We start from the raw sequence: 24,445 nt of genomic DNA, 5'->3' as shown, positions 1-24,445 counted from the left end.
ATCTCCAGGGGGAGGATTTGGAGCGAATGAGCTTGCTGGTGGAAGACCTGATCGTGTATTCACCATGGCTTTTGGTAGCGCTTCCCACAGACGGCGCCAATGATGCTACCAAAAAATATCACCTGAAAGATCTTGAGCTTGATGGTCTAACTTCACTTTGATGGACACAATCGGTCTGTGAATACCTACAACAAAGGCAACGAGGTGTGTGCTCGTCGCCCCTCCGATGCTTAAGTCAGATAGGGAATTTAGTGCGTGAGGTTATAAACTGAAGATAATGAAAACGTACCTTGATGTTGAGCATTGGCTAAGTATTTATAGGTGTTGGTGGGGGAGCTGTAGAAGGATTCTATTATTGAAAGAGTCATTTTTCCCTTAGGATTAGGTGTTGGAGTTTGATTAGAAGTATACTGTTAGAGTTCTAATCAGGGAAGGAGTAGACTTAGGCGGGGTCTATTTTTTTGGAGATTAAGTCGGTGGGCAGGGTCGGATTAGAGATAACCCCGACCTTAAGGAAACCCTGACCTTAAACCGGCGTAACACACTAAGATCAACTGGGGGTCTTAGGTCGAGGTCGAGCATGGTGGGCAAATTCAGGTCTAGTTCGGGGTTACCAATCCAGTGGTAATTTTTCGATAATTGCAACTACCTGAAATGGTTCATAGAGCTTCATGTCTTCTGCATGTATATCGTGCAAGATAAGTTGTATCTCTTGGACTTGAGTCATTACTGTTTTAGAATATACCATTTTGAAGTCGAGGAATTTGCCTACAACGAATTTCTTCAATCCAACATCTTCTATTTTGTACTTCTTTTCCAATGACTCCCATAGTAATTTAGCCATTTTGACGGAACAGTAGACGTTGTATAGTGTGTTGTCAAGGTAATTGAGGATGTAATTTCTGCACAAGAAGTCGCTATGACTCCAAGCATCGAATGCTGCTCGTTTTTTAGAATCTGTTTCCTTCTCCTCAACAGTTGGAGCATCTTCTCTCAAGATTTAGAGTCGTGAGATAGAACAATATTTTCTGTTGCCATCTCTTAAAATCCACTCCCGTGAATTTTTCCGGTTTCTCCCCGTGAGCATTGTTAGGGGGTACGATAGACGTACTAGGGGGTACAACAGACGTACTACTAATTGCCATTATTGTTTTAAGATTGATGAAAAATATAGAAAAATAATAGTGTCACCGTAATGTATATTTGGGCAGAGTAACGACGTTTGAATGATTTTGAATGGTCGAGGCAAGAGTTCGACTCTTTCTCCTTAAAACAATAATGCCCCGTACCGGTACTGACGGTATTGCAGCACTCGTTTCCCAAGATACATCGACCTCGTCTTGTAATAGTAGTACTCCAAATTACAAGACACGACGAAACCGTAAAGTTTAGATCTCTCCACACACACTAGATGACTAAAATGCACGAAAAATAATTTTTGATGACTGAATTATAAAAGCAGAAATGATGCAGGGATAATTTCGAGAGAGTAGAAATCAATTTTGATTTTGGAATAAATTAAAATCGGGGTTAGGGGACCTATATATAGATGTTGAAAGGTTGTGTCCCACCAGACACAACTGTCGAAAAATTGTCTCCAAAAGACACAAACAGTTTGAACAGTCAACCGCCACAACCGATTAGACATTCAACCACCAAATTCTAGAAACGCCACGTGTCACACACAGAAAATTCGGGGAAGAAAAAATAATAACATAAAAAAAATATTATTATTATTAAATAATAATAAAATAATATAATTCAAATGTTATTTTACCAAAAAATATATATTAGCTTGACCCAAGCCCACGACCCGTGACCGTGTCGAGCCGGCTGGTCGGACGGACGTCAGCGCGAGCGTGTGGGCTTTGACTTAACCTACTTGCATGTAGGTTCTCTCCCCCTCAAAGACTATTGGTACCCCTTGGGCCCAAACCCAAGTCCCAAACTTGAGCTATATAAGGTGGTTTATATTATTCTAGTTTTCCTATGTGGGATTGGTATTTTCCAATTTCCCACCTATTTTATTTCAACATCAAGTGGCATCTTTTGACCTTAATTTCTCATTCACCTTAAATTGGTTTTGAGAAAATAAATATACCATATTAATCTACTCATGGAGTAGAACACATTCGGCCAATGAAATCTTATATCCGATTAATGGGACCCACTAAATTAATTGGTCAAACCAACTAATTAAAACCCAATTTTTTCCAACAGAATTTTTATCAATGATGTTATGAATTTTAATCTAATGAAATATCGGAAAAAGTGTTCGCTATTTTCGTTTCTTATTGTTGCAATTTCTTTTGCTTAAGTTGAGAGTCTTAAGAACATACAATGTTGCTAATGGATAACGTGAGCTTATACCATGTAGTTTAAGGAGAGTTTATTTACCTTTATCCTTAATGTTTGGCTTGGTCCATGTGAGATCACTTGTTCTAAACGAGTGTTGTACCCGTCTAGGTAATACACGTACATAATTTGTAAGTGGCCATTTACTCATGAGGTGCATTATGACTTTGCATGTACCAATATCATCTTCATATTGCTTCCTTTAGTCACGAACCGAGAACTCAATCTTGATGGTTAACCACTTACTAACACTTAAGTGTATGTAGGTTTGCGAAAATAACACTAAATTTTAATTTTATTGCCGAAACTTCAAACTTCCTAAGAGTTGGGCAAACTTAGCAATTTGTCATAGTAAATACCTTATTAAAATCTCAACTTTGTCGTTCAAGAAATACTTAAAAATGATGTATTATCATCAAATGTTTCTATAAACATAGAAGTATTTTATTGAAAAAGGCTCGTCAGTATTGTTGCAAGATAGAATTTTACTAAAATGTATGTAGTTTTGCGAACATAATCCTAAATTTTAATTTTATTGCCGAGACTTCAAACTTTTTGAGAGTATGGCAAACTTAGCAATTTGTCATAATAAATACTTTATTAAAATCTCAACTTTTTGTTCAACAAGTACTTAAAAAATGAAGTATTATTATCTAGTGTTTCTATGAACTTAGAAGTATTTTATTTAAAAAAACACGTCAGAATTGTTGCAAAATAGAATGTTACTTTTCAAAATACATTTGCAGAATATAAGCATCATAAAATTCTGATACAAAATGTTACTATGGACACGTACTAATCATTTTTATTGATTACAACTTATTTATAAAGTAAGAAATGTGAATTTATTTTAAGTAGTTCAAATCAGCAACATGTTACACCATTGAAATATTCTGTTGCTACACCCAAAAAATAAAAAAATAAAAATTGAATATAAGTATAAAACGCAATTTAAGATTTAAACTCATTTTGTAACACAGAAACTAAACATGTCTTTTAATTGTAAAATATTTATTTAAATATAATGGTGTAACATTAAGCTGTGTTACAACTCACGTTGTTACAAGTCAACATAAAACAAATATTTTTTGTTCAACGTAATATTCTTAAATAGAATCTTGTAACATGGAAATCTACGTGACATGGTAAAATAGAAAATTATTTGCTTGGGTTTAAATATGATTTTTTTTCTTTTATGTTACGAAATATGATCAGCATCATTCATCTTCTCGACCAACATCATCTCCAAAAATCACGTACCTTATAAAATTAACTTGAATGACTAAGATACCCCGTACAACACTAATAAGATTTTATATATAGCTTAGAATTAGAAATGTAATGATGTGACATAATATTATTGATCCATTATTTCAATTTCAATTAGATCAATACTCTTGTAGTATTACGAAATAATTCGGGCTCATCTTAATCACTTTTTTATTCCTAAACTCCTCTCAATCTTCAATGTGAGCTATCGTTTGTCGCATCATATGTAGAATTCCATTATGAAATCAATTTAAAGAAATTCATTAATTGTGTAGTTTTTGTATTATTTTTCTTCTTCATATTTCATAACTTAATGTCCAAGAACTTCAACAGACCCCAAAACTCCAAATAGTATGTGAACTTCCATGTTGAACCAAATATTTTATTTTACATAATTTGATCCTCACGAACAATATTTAGCTTGTAAAAAATACAATTTATAATATTTTATCAATGAAATTGTACTTTAATTTGCAAATTAGCCCTTGAACTTGCATTTATGCCTCTAAATCTCAAATCCTAACGTATAATCATCCTCAAAAATAATACCTTAAAAGTTGAAAATCATAAATATGCAAATTTTCCTATATTGCATTTCCTCCCTCAACTTTACCAAATATTGTGATAAACTACTAAATTACCTTTATCCTCAAATAATTTATATGATCACTAATAGACCTTAAGTTCACACTCATTCAATTAATTATTTTTCAAAATTTTCAATTTGATCCTCAAGTTCTCAAACTTTGTACCTAAGTCTCAAAGAGAAATTTGAGTTTTTACACATCTTCTTTATTTGTTTCCTTCCTGTAGTAGAATCATACCAAGATTGAGGCTTAATTAGAAGCGAGTCAAATATTTATAATTGGGACAATACCATATATATTGCTAACTCTTTTTTACTTAAAAGTAAAATCACATAATTATTCAAATATATTTATAATTGAATGATCACTTATAAGTTCGGGTCCTATTTAAGCAATTCTAGCCTATTTTCAAGTCAAATTGTTGATTACGGTTTGATAAAGTCCAAATTTTAAATTATTGATCACGATTTTAATTCAAAATCAATTTTTTGACAGTTCATACAATACCAAAGGCGGTTTTAATTTGAAGGTTTCACAATTTCCACTCACATCTCTACTCCCTCTAATAATTTAAATGTAACCTTACCTCTTTTTTAATCTTACATCAAATAATTCATTTTGTCTAGTTAATTGAATCGACTTCTCATACACATATATCAAGTGTTGCTTCAACTCTGCATAAATCTAAATTCCTGGCCGTTCGAAATTTGAATGGAACTCTATTGACCATCTGTACTTTTAGTTGTTTTCGCGCCCCCCACTAATACAACTCCACGATTGAAATCTACTTCACATGTTTTTATAAGATGGTAGGACCCGTGTTTGTCTAACAACATTCAGACTAAAATATCAAATTTATAATTTACAAATAAAATCAACTAGAACCATATATATGACACTTTAATTCAGTCAGATGATGGCTTTGCACAACATACATTCAGTTTAGTATTGGTTTTATATGTAATATCGAAACAAAACCTCGTATTATAAGAGTAAATTAAGAAAACGGAAAAAAAAAAAAATGAAGAAGCAGCAGCAGCAGCATGATATAGGAAATGTGCTCACCGATAATTTATTCATTACTACATGATATAAAGTACTTTAATTTGGAAAAACAAAAGCGAAGAAAAATATTTTAATTTGTTTCTAACTGTAATTAAAATATCGAAATTCAAAGGTTGGTTGAAAAAGAAACTATTAATAGTTAATGTAGCATCAAATAAACGGTTTTAAAAATGTGATTTTAGTTAGATCGACGATTGAATTTTTTTGCTCAAATCCTTAATTATTTTAAAGTAACCAGATATATACAAAAATCAAATAATTCATTTTGTCTTGTTAATGAATCCAACTTTTCATAAATATCAGGTGTTTTTTAGCTTTAATTTGCTCTATTTATGATCGTTCGAAATTTGAATGGTTGAAATCTACTTCACATCTCGTTTTCATCCTTTTTAAAAAAAAGTTGGAATAAGATCAGAGAACAGAATTTAAAGAAACAGCTCGTCCTTCAAGCATTTCGAACACAAACGAATGATATTTTTATTGGTAAATGAGCACATAACGTCCTTACATTTCATTATTATTGTGGAAAATATCCTTATTTTTCATTTTTTGATAATTTTACCTTATTTTTCATTTTTCATTGAGTAAAATGTCATTTTCATCAATTTTTATCAATTAAAAGTTGTGAAACGATAAATATACATTTCTATTTAAATAAAACAAAAAAAAAAAGAATTAATTTCAATCATAGTCTCAATTTTAAAAAATGCAAATAAATCCCAAACAAATTATTACAAGGGTAACAAGCACGAATGTCCCTATCTTTTACTAAAAAACATTCACACCTTTTATTTTTTGCCATTTTCACTCTCAATTACACTTTTAATTGCACAAACCATCATTTCTATCCGTTTTCATCCAATTTCTTAATTTAAAAAATTGTGAAATGACGAATATACCCTCATATTTAATAAAAAAAGAAAAATAATGTTTCTTAATTTCTAATTTTTAATAATTTATTTGGGACTCATTTGCACTTTTTAAAATTAGAAATTGGAAAAAAAAATTAAAAAGCGTAAACGAGTCCCAAATAAATTATTTTACAAAAACTAAAAATTAAAAAATTTTAATTTTCCTTTATTTTCTAATAAGAGGGTATATTAGTCATTTCATGACTAGAAATTGGATAAAATGGATAGAAACGATGGTTTGCGTAATTAAAGGTCTAATTAAGGGTGAAAATGTCAAAAAAAATGAAATGTATATATGTTTTCACAATAATAGTGAAATGTGAAGATATTATGTGCTAATCACCCTTTTACTAATTTATTTGGAACTCTTTTGTATTTTTTTTAAAAATTTGGTACTATAATTGCAATTTATTTTTCCTTTTTCTTTTTTTATTTAAATAGAAGAGTATATTTGCTATTTCATAACTTTTAATTGAGAAAATTGATGAAAATAACATTTTGACGATTAAAAGTGAAAATGTCAAAAAATGAAAGATAATGACGTTTTCCACAATAATAGTTAAATGTAAGAACGTTATGTGTTAATTAACTTTTTTTTTTCTTATTTTTGTGAAACAAAACTATGTTGTTATTCAACGGGTGAAATATTTTAGTACAGCTTACCAGTTGCTACAACTATTCAATTGATCGAGACAAATTCAGGTGGGTTAGTCGAATACTTTTCTTGGTTGCAAAACTTTGTGCAACTTGTTAGACTGTTAGGCCATTAATTACAGTCGACAATGGATAGAGTTCGACCTTGACGAAGGCATGAATAATTGTGCGGTAAATTTAATATGTGAACACCACAAAGAAACATTGTAGATATAATCATGAAAGTTAAAACAAAAATACTAAAACTATATGTTGCTTAATGGTAAATGTAGATATTTATAGCATGTTTTAATCGATAGATAGACATCTATACAACTATCTACAAATTCATTTAGATACTTACCCATTCGAATTTATTAGCTATTACACCTCTGTCTAAAAAGAAGGTAACATGATAATCAATTGAGAAAAATATCATGTAAGTTCAAAACTCCGCTTCGTATCCCCTCTTTCACATATTACTTTCGAGTCGATTAGGCCCTTGAGATACCTTGGATGCATCAACTCTCTACGACAGTGTATATATGGACTGACGAAACATTAAGGGTCCGTTTAATTGCAAAGATGAAATTTGGGTGGAAAGAAAACGAATTCTAGGGAATTGAATTGTTTGGAAATTGTTTTCTTGAGAATTGTCAATTTATTGTGTTTCATTGGTATAATTTTTCACGTGAAAAATATTGAAATAAAAGTATTTTTTGGTGTTCGTTTGACTTTGTTTTACATGAAAATTATTAATTAAAGGAATAAAATTTACTGGTAAAAATTTCCATTGCCAAAAAAAAGAAGGCCAAGAAAACCAAAATTCATCTATTTTTTCATATTCATTTGACTTTGTTTACATGATAATTATCACTTAAAGGGATATAATTTATTACAATAATTCTTAGAATTTGTTTAAATTGCAAAATAATAAAAAAATGACGTGAAAATGTGAAATTGAAATTGAAATTCCGACCATTTGGAATTGGTTGATATGGCCATAAAAGATGGAAAATCAATTCTATTCCAAAATTGGAAAGATGGAATTTAAATTTTATTTTCCTTGAAATTCCAAGGCCATTAAACGGGGCCTAATATCTGTTGACAGCTGAATCTTACCCAATTTGGAGGTCAATATTAGCGATTCTCGATTGTATTAACAAAGAGTATGATCTTGTAATTTATTTTTGTCGACCAAGTAAATTTATTTTTATTTCCTCCCAAAGAATGATCTAAAAACCATATCCTTGAAATATCTTTCCAGGTAATCACCAGGAATTTAAAAATGGGTGAATCCCTAGGCTATTAACATCGTGAATTCCATGACTAACTAGTGGACAATTAAAAATTAGATGGCTTTCTCAATAATTAATATTCTTCATATTTAAACCAAACAAGTTGTAATAAAAGAAAAAGAAAAGAATGAGATATAGCACATGGGTATTCAATTAATTTTTATTTGCATGAATCTCCAACCTTTTTATTTTCATAGCAACTGGGGTCATGTTAACAGTTTCCATTCATTTTGATCATTTAAATATCATGTGAAATGCACTTAACTAGAGTTTTTAAGTAAGACAACAATCATATCTTCATTTTCAAACAAAAATAAAAGGAATAAAATTCCTGTCCCTAGAAATTGCCTTCGGACATATGGAAGGATGGACAACGGATTGGAGACGTCAAAAAGTAGAGGTGTCAAATATTTATGCTAATATATTTACCCTTCTGACACTATTTCATGTTCACGTACGTAATTTTTTTGGTCGTCGGATGGAAATTAGTGAGGAGCTAAGGGTGTGTTTGATTACATTTATTTTCCATGGAAAATATTAGTTTTCCATCCAAATTTTCACTTTGGAGTGTTTGATTGCTATTTTTTTCCATGGAAAACATTTTCCAACTTTTGAAAATATACCTAATTTTCCTTGTTTTTAAGGAAAATATTTTCCTTAGGTAGAGGTGGTTTTTATTTTCCACAAAAGATGGAAAATATTTTCTTTTTTAGGGAATATTTTCCATGTCAATCAAACACACTCTAAGTGTTATGAAAATGTAAAGTGTAGGAGATAAATCACGTCACTAAAAATTTAATAGAGATCAAATTCAGATTGACAAAAAGATAGGATACTGCATGAACTAATTTTCTTAAAATATATGCCATGTGATTCGTGCTTGAACTGCCGACAATTAAATAGAATAGGAAATTGCAAGTTATTAATTAAATTGACGTGCACTTTTGAGTTATAAAATAATAGCAAATTGGTAAAGGAATGATCCAATGAATTTTAATTCACACGTCAGAGGGCCATCGAGTGAAAGACATTTTTGGTCCACTCTGCTTTGCTGTTTTGCAAAATATTCTTTATGAAAGATTCGAGATTAGGTTGCCTACATATATAAAAAAATGTAAAAGTTAGTCGGCCATTTTCTATCATAATAAAGTTGTTAATCCTAGAAGGCAAGACGCATACATGGGTTTGACTTGCTCGGCACTTTGACAATTCAGTTCGGAGGACTCTTGGACCCTGACCAATTTGGGACACAACCTGCGATTTACTTGGTAAGCGTGAAGAGGGATTGAATCGTAGGCTCCAAAATTAGTCGTTGTAAGGTGGACACCTGGGTATTAAAAAAAAAAAAAAAGGTTGTTAATCCTTTCTCTAGATAGAATGCTCTCATAATCCTGGCCTACTCGAATAGGGTAACCTTTAACAGGGATTCAAAGAGGAGAACTCCAATAATTACCTTATTTCAATTTTGACCAAATGTACTGATCACAGAGAATTCTATAGATAGCAAAATAGAAATTAAAACTAATACTTAAAGTTAATATAGTCTTCGTAGGTAATAATTACAAAAAATTTCATCCATAATTAATAACAATTGAAGATTATGAATGGATTTTCAGATAATAATATAAGAATTTTTTATTTTTTATTTTTGATAATTTTAATTTATCGACAGAAATTTCTTCAATTAGTAAAATAATAAAGTAAAACAACTAATTACTAATTGCAGAAAATTTTATCAGGGAATAACTTACTGTAAGAAATATTATAAATAAAAAATTATGTTACTGATAGAATGTTAATGGTATAACTTGTTAAAAATAATACAAAGTATATAAAGAGTAATAACTTATGTTGGCGATAGACATTTTCTTCGTTGACAATCAACATTCATAATCTAGTTGATGATAGCTTACGATATCCCCAACAATAGCTCTTTCATTAGTCGACGTCTAAATTTCATTATCTCCCTCACAAGTTCTATTAGCCATAACCACCTCTAGGCGATACAATTTTTACCCTTACCTTTCACATATATCAAATTCTCTTTGGTATTTAGTTCTCATTATATTTGCACCAAACCAAAACAACCCACCCGCTTTTAGTTTCAAGTCTATATTTTTTTATTTTAGTGAGAATAACATTTACTTCACCATCAAAATGTAATTTAATTAATTTAAATGAGACATCCATATATTCAAAAAAACAAATTAATTATTTTTCTTTATAAAATAAAATTATATGGCATTTGAAAGTTAAGAAAAATTACTTATAACAAACTCTTGTTATAATAAGAATTTTTTTTTGATTTGAGTGTAATATTATTTTATTGAAGAATGTATTGTTTAAATAATGTCAAAACACTGTTTAAAAATATATTTTTTGCCAAAAAAAAGGAACTCAAACAGAGACTAAATCAATCAAACACGTTTAATTTGATAAATAAGTTCTAGGCAATTGAATTACCTAAAATTTATTTTTTTCCATGTAAATTTCATACTTACAATCAAACGCATCGTAACATATAAACTATTACTATTCCCATAACAAAGTTGGATATTTTAAGATAAAACTTCAAACTTCCATATTGAATTAGAGCCCACAATGATCAAATTAGAATTAAAGTATTCATATAATTCTTGTTGAGTGATACTATTTCGAAAAAAAATCTAGATCGATGATTGTGGTTGGTGATGAAGCAAATTTCTCTATCTCTTCCTTACTAGTATAATGAGCAAGCTTGTAAACCCACCCAAACAGGAATGGTCCTTTTAGATGATTGATACTAATAATATCAACTGGCTTCATATGTAATAATGCCCCATGAATTTGAGGTGGTTTTTGACCTCTGGACCACGTTGTGCTTGCACAATCAATTTCGGACAGGACGATGCAACTACCCTTTAGACCATCAGCACACCTGAAAATTTCCTAGCCACGGATTTGTAACCATTAGATTTGTTATTACGACTTTCGTTGTCTAGCTTAACTCACACCCTACATGATCATTTTTAACGATACATTCATAAAATAAAATACTTTATATGGATACGAAAAAAATTCATTCTTTTTAATCACGTATTCTTCTAAAAATCACTAATTAAAAATCTTTCTTTTTTTATAAAGGATTCATTTCATATGGCTTTCAACAAAAATCTAAAATAAATAAAAATTGATCCAAGGTAATCGATAAGAAGCAAAAGTCGAGCCCTTAATCTCTCCTTTTATGGTGTAGAGGTTCTACATGAGGTGCGCATCCCAGATTAACATGTTTAATTGTTTAAATATTTTCTTTTAAAAAAATAGAAATGGTGCATATTTGACAGGTACCGAATGCTTTAGGATGTGTACTTGGTATGTCCCAGCTAGTGCTCTATGCGATTTATTATAATCCTAAAGCATCAAAGCAAACAGCAGCAGATTTGGAGGAAGGACGGCAGAGAGAGCCCCTACTTTCTGTTCCAGAAAATGAAAGACAACAAGGAGATTATATTATTATTTTTTTTTTATTTTTTTGTATAATTTAAAAGTTTTTTTTTTTTTTTTTTTTTTTTATGTATCAAATTTTATACGATGAGTGCGCTTCCTCTATTTACAATGAATTTGTTGGATTCCGCTGTCCAATTTAACCATTTAAAAGTCATGTGAAGTGCAAGGAACAAGGTTTTACTTGAAAAGATTATTTTACTCCTATTTTCAAATAAATATAAAATAAGAGAGAAAAAAAAAAAAAACTATGTCCCCTACCTTAAATTGTCATCCCAATCGAGTGGAAGATGAACAGGGAACGAGGTTGAAAAATGGGGTCAAGATCGAGGTCGAGGTTGGCATTCGGAGGATGCAACTAGATGAGGTCACGAGTGTAGGCAGACAAGGGTGGGAATTATTTCTTTTCCTTTTAACTCTTTCGGCTATTTATATAAAAGTTACTAATTATTAAAGAGAACCCTTGTCTCATTATTTAACAACAGAAATGTTATTTTTGACTCACGTAAAATCCGCTAGTTTTGTTGACCATTTTGAATGGGTTAATTTTAAACAAGTTTGAAAGAGTAGAACGCCAATGCCTTGCTTCATTTTTGACCAAACCTTTTCTTCTTCAATGATTTTGTGGGAATTTTTCTTAGGGTTTCGAGTATCATGATGGTGTATGTTAATATTATTTAGATGTCATCACATGTTTGGCAACAAAGGTGATATTATTTTATGAGGAGTAAGGCCCACAAAAATGTGTGAAGAAAAGAAAAGCTAATTATGGACCCTACATCTAAGTGACGACTTATTTGGCCGGTCTTTTAGTCCTTGTTTGGTTTTCATTTCATTTTTCTTTTTCCTATTTTTCAACCATATAATCTTTCATAAAATAATATTACACGTAAATCAAAATATTTTCTTTCTTTTTCAATCACTCATTTTTCAAAAAATATTATTCCACCCATTTTCATTTCTAAAAAATGGGGGTCAAACGGGGGCTTAATACGCACTTTGTGAGAGTTTATAAGTTTATTTACCAAACATGCTAAAAATCTACATGACATGGACAAAAGAAATTCAACTTTGTAACAAAAGTCTATCAACTAGGAGTTCATCGAGATGGAAAATTCCACATTTCAACTATACATTATTATTTGTTACAATAATAAAATAAAAATAAACTACCACACTTGAAATTTGTCCTCTATTTGATGAGGATTAAAATCAGATTGTTAGTAGATTTTGATAGAAGTTGATGAAATGTGTTGTTAAAAAGTTGTGAAACCACATATTTTGTGGTTAATTGACTTTAGTCTTTGTCAAACAGGGATTAGGAGAAGTTAAGTAGAAATGACTTCAAATTAGGAGAAGCTAGAAACAAGCATTTGATTGAATAAATTATGTATATATAATCCTTCATGCATCACACCGAGATATTTGGAATTTTTTTATAGTTAGAAATGGGCCATATGATAAGAAAAAATATCATTAGCTTTTGTATAGGCTAAAAAAAAAAAAAAAAAATAGGGAAGGCAAACTTCAAAGTTCAAACTTCTTCATATCTTCCCCATCTTCCTTACCTACAAAATTTTTCCCTCATCATGGAGGCTTTAAGTTTCTTTGTTGGTATCATAGGTATCAATTATCTTAAGAATTTTCCATTTATATTGTTGTTATGGGTGAAAAATCTCCTCTGCTGTCTCCTTATAGCACAAAGAGAAGACGATCGAGGGAGAATGGAAACAACGACTTTCTCTTTGTGCAGGTATTTGCTAGCGGAAAGCTACAATGAGACTAAGAGGTTTTCACCCGTGACAAGAATCTAATCAAGAACCTCTTATGTATACTGAGTATTAATCAATCTTTTGTTGAAATATAATATTTGTGCAGGCAACATAATCTCCATTCTTATGTTTCTCTCTCCAGCGTAAGTAAGCTATACATATACAGGCACTCTTTTTGATTGAGAGAGAGATGATAAGTTCTTGGAAAAATAATGTTTTAATCTGTAGGAAGACATTTTGGAGGATTGTGAAGGACAGATCAACACAGGAATTTGAGTCTCTTCCTTATATTTGCACACTGCTGGGTTCATCACTTTGGACTTACTATGGAATCATAAAGCCAGACAGTTATCTTGTAGCTACTGTTAATGGTTTTGGTGTGGTTGTTGAGACCGTATATGTCTTCTTGTTTCTTGTATTTGCACCTCCAAAGAACAGGGTAATCCATGGTTCTCTTGCTTGGTATAAGTTAGTTTTAGAGTACTAATTGATCATTCTTTTGAATTTTGAAGTTGAAAATAAGTAAATTTTTGTACTTTAATTTGATGATTTTCATTAATGATGCTGTGACAGGCTAAAACGGCAATACTTGCTGCAATTCTGGATGTTGGTTTTCTAGCAGCAGCAATTGCAGGAATACATTTTTTACTGCAAGGGGACATAAGGATCGATGTAACTGGTATTATATGTTCAGGCCTAAATGTTATCATGTATGGTTCACCTCTTGCAGCTATGGTAAGTAACTTGAGAGCACATTTGGTATGCATAAATTTGACCAAACTGAACAACAATATAAGATTTTAGTTTCTTCTTTTTTCTTAGCACCTGTCTGATTTTGCTAAAAATCATATTTGTAGTAGATTTTGATAAAAATTGATGAAATATGTAGTTGAATAGTTGTGGGCCAATGAAATGTGTGGTTAACATTAATTGATGATTTTAACTTAGATTATTATCATTCTTTTTAATTAAACCGAATGAGAATTGTATATGTTATGTTATAAAAAATAATAATAATAATAAATAAGAACAAGTTAAGTCGAAAGATATTTATATCGTTTTTGATAGAAGTGAACAAAAGAATAAATAATATTTTATCTAATTTCTTTTTCTTCTTAATTAAGTGTTGCACTGTCAAACTTATAAAACAAGATATGAATTGATTTGAAGGTTTCTTTTACCTTACAAAATGAATACTTTATACAATAGTATAAGTGTTTGGTAAGCAACACTAAACAAGTTTAGTGATCATCCTTATAACCCAATCATCTTGAACCATATAATTTGAGAAAAGTTTAATTTGAACCATTTAATTTGAGAAAAGTTTTTCTTCATCAATACTTACACGACAATTTATCATTGTTACTGTTATTAGAAAAAATGAGATTTATCTGTGAGTGTGTGTGTGTGTGTGTATAATTTAACAAGTTGCATATTGAAATGTGCAGAAAAATGTGGTGACAATGAAGAGTGTGGAGTATATGCCATTTCTTCTGTCATTTTTCCTATTTTTAAATGGAGGAATTTGGACTCTCTATGCATGCCTTGTAAACGACTGGTTCCTTGGAGTAAGTTCTTCACATTCCCTTACTATTAAATTTAGTCTATATTATGAAAATTATTACAAAATAATAATTCTACAAGTAAAACACAAAACTATATTAATTTTTTTAATAATTAAATTGGTTATGTCCTTTACTTGCGTATAAAACAAGTTTTACCAAATATGTAACTGTTTATAATAGTTCTTACTTAAGAATGATTTATAGAATTAATCGGTAAGTTTACTTAATAGGAACTTTAAAAGTTAATACAATTTATAAGTACAAAATGGAAATAACAATATTGAGTATAAAGCAATTGGTCCAGTCCTGGGGACAAGTTGTCCCAAGGCCTGGACCAACAGCAGAACTAATATTGATTTAGGACCTGTCAATATTCGGCCGACAATTTAAATAATCCACAACCTCAAATTTGGGGTTTCGCTCTCAATGTGTAGGACTACCAATTTAGGCAATGTAAAATGTTTGGAAATATTGGGCCACATCCCCATTTCGTCAAGTATTTTTGGGAGACGGGACGAAAATTAGGACAATTATATATTTACATTACGGTATCCATAATATACATGTGAAATTCCATAATTGGAGGGTTGAAAAAACTAATTTTCAACTCTCCATTGATGTTATGTCACTTCTCCATTATGAACACCCTTATGGATACCATAATGTACAAATGGCATAATTCTGAAAATTATAATATTTTTGTTTACCATCTATTTAATTGTTTTTTAGTTTTTTAAATTTTTAAAAATGTGCATTTATAAGATAGGTTTGGTAGTTGATATGGATGGGATTGAACGGTAGAATTGACTAGATTTTAACTTATTAATTCTTTATCTTGATCCAATTTTATATTAAAAAATTTGAGTCGAGTCAAATGGTATCTCATCTAGTTCAATTTAGATCACTTTATCCTTTGCGACTTGAGAAATGAGGTTAGTTGAATTTATTTATATTAATTAGATTTATCTATTGACTAATAAAAAATAAGAAATACAATCAATCAAATTATTTCTGGAAAAACTGAAATTTGAAATTATTTTATAAATTACAACTTAGACCGATTCGAATCTAGGCTCTTATACTTACTTTTAGAGTCATAAATCAAAGATTGTTCAATTGTCTACTTTTGAAGTGACCCGTTGATAGTTTTAATCAACTCTAGCAATATAAAAAGGGTCGTGCTAGATTTTAAAACGACCCTTCCAATTGTTGCATACATTACATGATTGTTCCTCAAGATTTTGAGTTAGGGTTTTGTGCCTTTTGGCATAATAAGGTAGCTATTTGTGGTTGGTGGACATGAGAGAGACAACCTGGACCCTGAATTTATGGTCAATTTTTACTATTACTAACAAATATCAACTTGCTTCGTATTTTTCATTGGCCCCATATTATTCAAGTGATTTTGGCCTCTGGACCCTCTTATCATCAAAACATTTAATTTCAAACAAGATGCTCCAACTACCCGTTAGGAAGAAAGTATATAAGAGGAATCAGAGGTGGAAAAATATAGGCCACTCAACTTGTAAGTACATGTATGATATGACTCTTTCCAGGTTGTTCTGCTGTGATTTTGAGAGCGACTTTCGTTTACACTATATTATCTTAGCTTGTAGCTATTCGGAATTAGAAATTCTAATTTATCAGTAAGGAAAAAAGACACAAAAGTGCATGCAATTTTTATAAAGGTCCAGCTCAATGCTGAGACAATGTCCTCTTTCGTTGTTGCAATAATTCATTATAATGGGGGGGAAAAAAGCTTACAGGAGAAATATTTCCACAACTTATTTTACCTGATCTTTTTTTCTTTTTGATGGTGATTATCTAAAATTGTACAGATTTCATGTAGCAGTTATAATTAGACTTCACAACTTAACAATAACTAGCATTTTCGGATGAAGTTATGTCAATGATTATGATACTTATTTGATTAAATCAGTTTTTTAGTTTATAAGACGCGTTAACATTTATTATTATTATTATTATTATTATTATTATTATTATTATTATTATTATTATTATTATTTGTTTTTAGGAATATAATTTTAAGCATAACAAAACAAGCTAATCCAATTAGGCAGATAGGAATGAGAATATTAAATGTGTTTGGCTTAACTTTTAAGTAATTTAAACCTACTTATTGATAATTTTGTTTTTGAAGTGTTGGTATTTTAGTTCTTTTCCTAATTATTATAATTTAAGAAATTTACTTATTTAAATAATACGATGGGTGACAGCATCAAAATGAAGAGCGTGTTTATTGCTATATTTGATTAACAAAATACTTGTTTACTCGCAAACTCACTTTATTACTTCAAGTAAACTTACTTATAAGTAAACTTGATCATTCTAAAATTGTGCAAATTTGACAGGTACCAAATGCTATAGGATTTGTACTTGGTACGTCTCAGCTAGTACTCTATGCAATTTATCGTAATCCTAAAGCTTCAAAGAAAATAGCAGCAGATTTGGAGGATGGACGGCAGAGAAAGCCCCTACTTTCTAATCCAGAAGAAAAATAAAGTAGTAGAGTAGCAATGTACCATTGATCACAAAAAAAATTGGATGTATTAAATTTTATATAATGAGGGATATGTTTTGAGTTTGAATATGTTTGGCTATGCTTAAAAAAGTGAAGTTATTTTTAAAGAACATTTTATTTGTAAACGTATTCGGAAGACTAGTTAATTTCTTTTATGTGAAAAGTTATTTTGTGAAAAGTACTTTTAACTAAAGAGAATATTGGATACATCCTTTAGCTGCGCTTATCATTCCCAAATTGATGGCCAAAACCATTCCCTCAGTGATTTGCTTCATAGCTTTGTTGATGATCAATGTCAAGTCTTGGGATCGAAAATTTGTTCACGCTGAATTTGCACACAATCATGCTGTCAATTGCATGATGCATCACTGAGTTTTCTCCTTCTCGGGAGATCTATATTATCATGTCTCATAGTACAATTGATTAGCACACTTCACCGGATAAATCTTGAGTACATGGTACTGTCGGTAAGTCCTTTCGAAATATTAAGAAGATTAATTGCTATTGTAATATGTAGCTAATATAGAGTAAAACTATACATGAAAAGCAGACTGATCACTTTGTTCCACTTACCTTAGAAAAATTGTAATTTAATTCTTAAGGTTATTCATGCAGTACAAATGAGTTGTAAGCTCGTAAACAAAACAAGGTGACTATAATAAGCAAATACTGTAAAGCAATCTCAGGAGCAATAGCAAAGAATAAAAAATTTTCAACTAAAACTATGTAAATACAGAAGAGGAAATTAGGCTGGGTACTCTAAAAAGGTGACAAGTTGGATTAATACACTTCAAATAAATTAAAACTTCTATCGACCGTAATTAATACGCCCTAATCCAAACCCCCCACCCTCCAGTTGGGCATTTTTGCGCATTCTAACAAAGCAAAATAAATCAAAAATCGCACAGAGAGAAACGAGGTGATGATTGGGTTCGAGAACGCTGGGAAGCTTTTGAGGCTGCTCCATGGTGGAGAAGAAAGGACTGTTCAAGAGATCATGTCAGATTTCAACACCATATTCCCTCCCTCTCTCCACTTCTACGCTTGCCCTGCTCTCGAGTTACTTTTGGACCCTGAGACACTTCTTCCTCTCTTCATTTCGGTTTTTATTACCTTTTCATTTCGTGTCAATTGTGTGGTTTTTTTATGAAATGGGCGAGGAATTGTGTGCTGAATGCAGTTCTATTATTTTGAGAAAGCCAATTAGCCAGAGTATTGATTTCGTGAAACTTAAAAGGTGTATTTCCTTGTGTTTCACTATTTTGCTTGAATTTTCTCATCTCAACTTGAAAGTAATTCATTGCTGGTGAGTGTGTGCATATATGGGAGAACGTAGCTCTCTGGTTTGCAAACTTTGGACGCGTCCTTATTTAGAATTTTGGATGTATTCCTGTAGATGCAATTTGCAACATCTAAGTAGCTTTTAAGAAGGATCAATCAGCAGTGAAAAAAGGAAAAATGGCCCAAGTTTTCAAAACTCTTTTGAATGATTCCATAGATTGTAAACATTTTCTTCAACTTTAGTGAACTTTTTGACTGAAATCCTTAATTATTCTCTTGCGTTGTAATAATGCTAAATTTGGGTCACATTTCTTTTCTTCTTCTTTTTTTTTTTTTTTTTTTTAATTTGCAACTTTTTTTGAATTCGTCACTTTTTAATTTGTGAAAGCCTGGGGGATACTGAGTTCAATATTTTTGATGTATAGCTCTGTTATCTCTATCTAAACGAATAAGTCTTCTAGTGGTCTCTCTCCCACCCAAAACCCTTCCTTCCAGTGTTAGCGCACAAGAAGGAGCATTTGGCAGTGAGTCAAGAGTGTTAGTGAGATCTCCTATCTAAGACTATTTCCACTCTTCTCTGAGTCCCTTCAACATTCAACAGCAAGCAAAACTCTAGTTACAAAGCCAAATTGAAGTTGGTGAGCAAAATAATATACTTCGAAGGATAGAGATTCTCTTTTGACTAATATAAATATGCTTTAATATTGCTTGCCCCAGTATAACTTTGGCCTAACAATTTATACATACTCAACCGACATCTTGAAATTAATTTATCAAAAGGCTAGTTGTGATGGAAACGTACTCAATTCCAATAAAAATGTTGTAATTCGCATAATGTAGAATAACAGTTATTTACTTCTTTACTGAGACATCTCAAGATATATAACTAAAATTGGAAAGAATATGGCACCAACGTATTTTACACTAACATTGATTCTTTCTGACCTCTCATGGGGTGGCCGAGTTGGTGAAGTAGGTGAGCGTAGAGACCTTTGATTACGAGTTCGATTCCCCTTACTAACACTCTCTCGATCAATTCTGTCACATGACTTGCCTAGTGCACACCTGTCTGGCATGGTTCGCAGGCAATTGCGTTAGTCCGAGAGTTTGCCCAGTGTGCACTCGAAGGATAGCGGCTGCGAGTTTCCCGTCATTAAAAAAAACATTGATTCTTTTGGTTAGAGAGTTTGCAATATCTTTCAAATACTCACATAATGTTAATTTCAGATTCTCTAGAGTTTATTCTAATTTGATTTCGAATATTTAATATCCCATCATTAAATTTCTTAGTTTTGTTGGAGTTGTGCAACATCAATTTCCTCAACACTTGCTTTCTTGACCCTTTCATTTTCTTCAATAGAAATATGTAGAATTTTGTTTAAATATTTTCCCATAACTTTCATTTCAGCATTCAACAAAGTTATAATACAATAGTATTAAACCGTACAGTTACTCCACCTCGATAAAATTAATTAATTGACAAATTACAATCTTTCAATTCTCTTTTGTGTACGACTTATCAGGTTCTCGATTACAATGCCTAACGATGTGAAATATTATTTTGATCTAATTAAAATTGATAAATTAAAATACCCTTTTAATTTATCACCGATACACACTCGCCGTCCCAAATTGACATTTAGCAATGTGTTAGGACAATACATGTAACGAAAAATGTCATGTGATATGACAAAACCAAACTCGTTCGTTTACCGTGAAACTATAATCCCTTCGTCAATATGATCTGATCAATTACGAGATATGGAACTGTGTCAATCCCGACTATCGATCATATCTTTTACTCTACTATTAAGTCAATATAAGTCAAAAACTCATTTTCGATTTATGAGTACACATTGACCAAGGATTTCGTTATCAACTTAATTGAATGAAATGCAGATCATAATCTCCTACTATCTAAGAGTGACGAATCTTCTATTAGTCATTCACAACCTTCATACGATTCTTAACATATCCGAACGATGCCGTATTAGCAGCCCTCGGCAGAGCAACATCCAACACCGTCAAAGTATGACCGTCCTCATATAAGGTATTATGACGACCTCAAGTCAAAAGGACCAATTCCACTACCGAACGTTAAAGATTAACCATTGACACTCAAATAGTTATCTATGTGGAATCTCTCGACAGGTCTCCAATATTTTGTTCTATAACAAAATATCAACGTGTTCATTTAAGTGTCACCACACTTTAACTTGTGAGATCAGCTACTTACTTCACAAGTAAGAAATGTCACACGTAATGATCAATCCGTAATAACGATATCCGTATCTCGTTATTACTTACGACCATGGACAATTTAAGATCCAATCATATGTAATTTGTATCTCACAATTACAACTCATTGTGATTAACAAATTATGAAAATTTGAATTTACGGACTCTATTATTTATTTAATTATCTATTAAATAAATAATGGATAAATTACATTAATTATATATCAAAAGTATTTATGTCCAAAATTGATTGGACCTAAGACATAATACTTACAAACTCCCACTTGCACTAGATCCAATCACTTATATATCTAGTTCATACGAGTCTACACGACGATCATGTTTAGGCTACGACAATTCTTTGTCAGTGGATCTGCAATATTGTTAAATGTGGGAATTTGTTCTTCTCTTACGTCATTTCTATGTATTATCTCTCTGATGAGATTATACCGCCTTAATACATGTTTGGATCATCGATGAGACCTTAGTTCCTATGCTTTCGCAATGGCTCTATTATTATCACAATATAATATCACGTGATCAACAATATCAGGAACTACTCCAAGTTCATTTATGAACATCATGATCCACATTGCAACTCTTTGCTATTTCTGAAGTAATCATATATTAGGTTTCTACTATTGAATCAACGGTTGCTTCACGTTTGGAACCTTTCCAACATACCACTTAAGAGTAAATCAGTTTCTCCATATGAAATCTTCTAAAGAGTTCATCTATGTAAATTGTGATGAGTTAAGCAATCTTCTAGATCTACCTCTATAGATCAAGTTGCTTCTTCCATATCGTTCATGAATAAATTCTTTAACAACCATTATTTCAATGATTGAAACATAGGGATGTCGTTTGATATAATATTAGAAATACGACAATGCTCCCACTATCTTCTTGTAAACACACAATTCGTCTTCAAATTTGATAAAATCAAACACTTTCACTTTTTCATCAAATCGAAGATTTAGGCTCCAAGAGACTTCTCTTAACCTATAGTCATGGTATGCAACTGTTGCAAGCAAAACTCGAATAAACTTCAGCAAGGCTACAGGAGAAAGGTTTCACCAAGGTCAACACTTAACCTTTGCTATAGCCTTGCTTTGTTTATATGGATATTATCATCCATATCGACATTTTCCTTGTAAGCAATTTACAAAAACTTATGGGTTTTATTCCATCAGGAGGCTCGACCAAGGTCCAAACCTTGTTCACATACGCCGAGTTGATCTCGAGTTTCATGGCATCTTGTTGTCTCTTTTAAGTCAACACTTGACTTTATTTTGGTGCAACTAGCAGGTTCATTATCATGGATCAGTAATACCTTATTAGTAATCGTGGATTTGCACATTCTTCAAGGTCGAATGATCCTACTAGATTTAAATAGAGCTATCATGTCCTCAGGAGTCTCTACTTCCAGATCAAAAGTATGTCCCATAACAGATATGAGATCAAACTCGGATTTATTTACTTAGTTAACTATATATGCGGACTCTTGAACTCTTTCAAGTTTTATTTTTTGCTCCCACTGTCCTCCTCTAGAGTAAACATTTTCTCCAAGAAGACGATATGTCGTGAGACGAAGACTTTTTTCATGATAATAGAATTTATATTAAAATGTCTACTTTGAATATCTCCACAGATATGTATTTATCGGATTTAGTCTCAAACTTATCCGATTTATGGCACTTCAAATAAGCGTCATGGCCCCAAACTTTCATATGAGATAAATTGGGACTACTGTCTTTCCATAACTCGTATGGAGTTCTGTTAACCAACTTAGATGTGATATAATTTAGTGTGTTGCACACTCCAATCAATGCATGACCCCAAAACAATTTTGGGAGATTTGCATGGCTTGTTATTAATCACTTTATATCTAATAGTTAACGATTCCTCCTTTTAGATATACCACTATGCTGCAGTGTACATGGAGGAGTCCACTGTAAGAAGATCTCATTCTCTCTTAGATAATCTAAATCTTATCTTTAAGATATTCTCACTCGATCGAATCTTAATATAAGGGTATCTTTACCTATTTGTTTATCTACTTCTAGCTTCAATCCTTTGAACATTTCAAGAACTTCATGCTTAAATTTCGTCAAGTATACGTGATAATTGATGACATAAGACAAACTTTATCTAACATTAATTGATATGGGTCTTAATAGATCACTATGTATTATGCCAATATTTATGCAGACTTATTCCTTTTCAAGTAAAAGGAGATTTGATCATTGTGCCAAACAGACATGTTTTGCATTTGTCAAACGATTCAAAATCAATTGAGTCTACGTATACATCTCTACGTAATTTTGAAATTGCATTTCATCTATATGACCAAGTCTGTAATGCCAAATTTGGGTGTTATTCAGGTTATCACTTTTATGCCTCTTAACTTCTATAATCATTATAGAATGCTTAGTGTTTAGAATATAAATGTTTATTTTGTAGCTTATCATAATTATTAAGATCTTAATCAAGATAAGCAGGAATAACAATTGTCCTTAACATTAAAATAGTTCATGTCTGAACATGAAATTCATTTTAATGTTCCAACTACGGTGGGTACAAAGCAACATTTCTCTAATTCCAATACTAAGCCAAAAGGCAATAACAAGAAAGTATGCTCCTACAGGCAATGCAGCAACTTTTGCTCATCTTTAACGTGTAGGTCAATTTCTCTCTTTCGCAATGGTCTACTTCAATTTAGTTTCTCCATATTTATATAAATATAAGATTCTCATCTGGTATCAAATTCCTAAGAAACTCGTGAAGTAGATGTAAGCCTTACAATACTTCTTCCAATGACTTTTCATTCTATAATGAAAACAAGGGTCATTAAATTTGGTATTGTCCTTTGCTTAGACTGTCTTAATCATATTGAATGCTTTCCCAAAGCTCCTTTAGATTTCATCTTAACACCCTTAAAGGAATTAATGGTTTGCCCATTACTAATTTTGATATCGAGCCTAACAGTCTTAAACAAGTTAAGCAACTTAATGAGTATGCATTTGAGCTTATTCATGTTATAATTCATAATTAGTATGAATAACTCTATAACAAAGATTGTAAAACTAAGTCAATACTTAGTTCATGGTTCATGATTGAACTCAATTGAGACGCTTCTCAGTGTCAATCACATTCAGTACCTTAGCACTGACTGAAGATCGCATTTTACATCGGTATAGTTGCTTGAAAGTCTCGCATCCTTCTGCACATGATTATTATCATACAACTCTTTGAAATGAAAAATCATGCGTCAACATCTATACTCTCAAGTTGCTTTTGTAGCTCAGGTGATGTAATGCAAACATCACACATGTTACAGTACTATCGTCATCACTGTATTTATTACAGTAGTCACCTCTTCTTTAATCAAGTCATCAGCAGGTGTCTCTGGAAGGGCTACTCAAGGACATGATCAATTTTCTCAT

General features: G+C 31.4%; 1 protein-coding gene across 1 annotated transcript; it reads left to right on the top strand.

The window, feature by feature from the left end:
- Positions 1-13,043: 13,043 nt before the first annotated feature.
- Positions 13,044-17,658, top strand: LOC111410036 (bidirectional sugar transporter SWEET17-like). Its single transcript, XM_023040193.1, has 6 exons — positions 13,044-13,224; positions 13,480-13,516; positions 13,602-13,812; positions 13,947-14,108; positions 14,822-14,941; positions 17,311-17,658. Exons 1-6 carry the CDS (start codon positions 13,191-13,193, stop codon positions 17,458-17,460), a joined length of 714 nt encoding a protein of 237 aa, XP_022895961.1. The 5' UTR covers positions 13,044-13,190; the 3' UTR covers positions 17,461-17,658.
- The last annotated feature ends 6,787 nt before the right edge of the window (positions 17,659-24,445 follow it).

Source organism: Olea europaea, chromosome 15, assembly GCF_002742605.1.
Source record: "Olea europaea var. sylvestris chromosome 15, O_europaea_v1, whole genome shotgun sequence".
NCBI lineage: Eukaryota > Viridiplantae > Streptophyta > Magnoliopsida > Lamiales > Oleaceae > Olea > Olea europaea.
The sequence above is the reverse complement of the archived record's forward strand: the minus strand, read 5'-3'. Positions and strand labels throughout refer to the sequence as shown.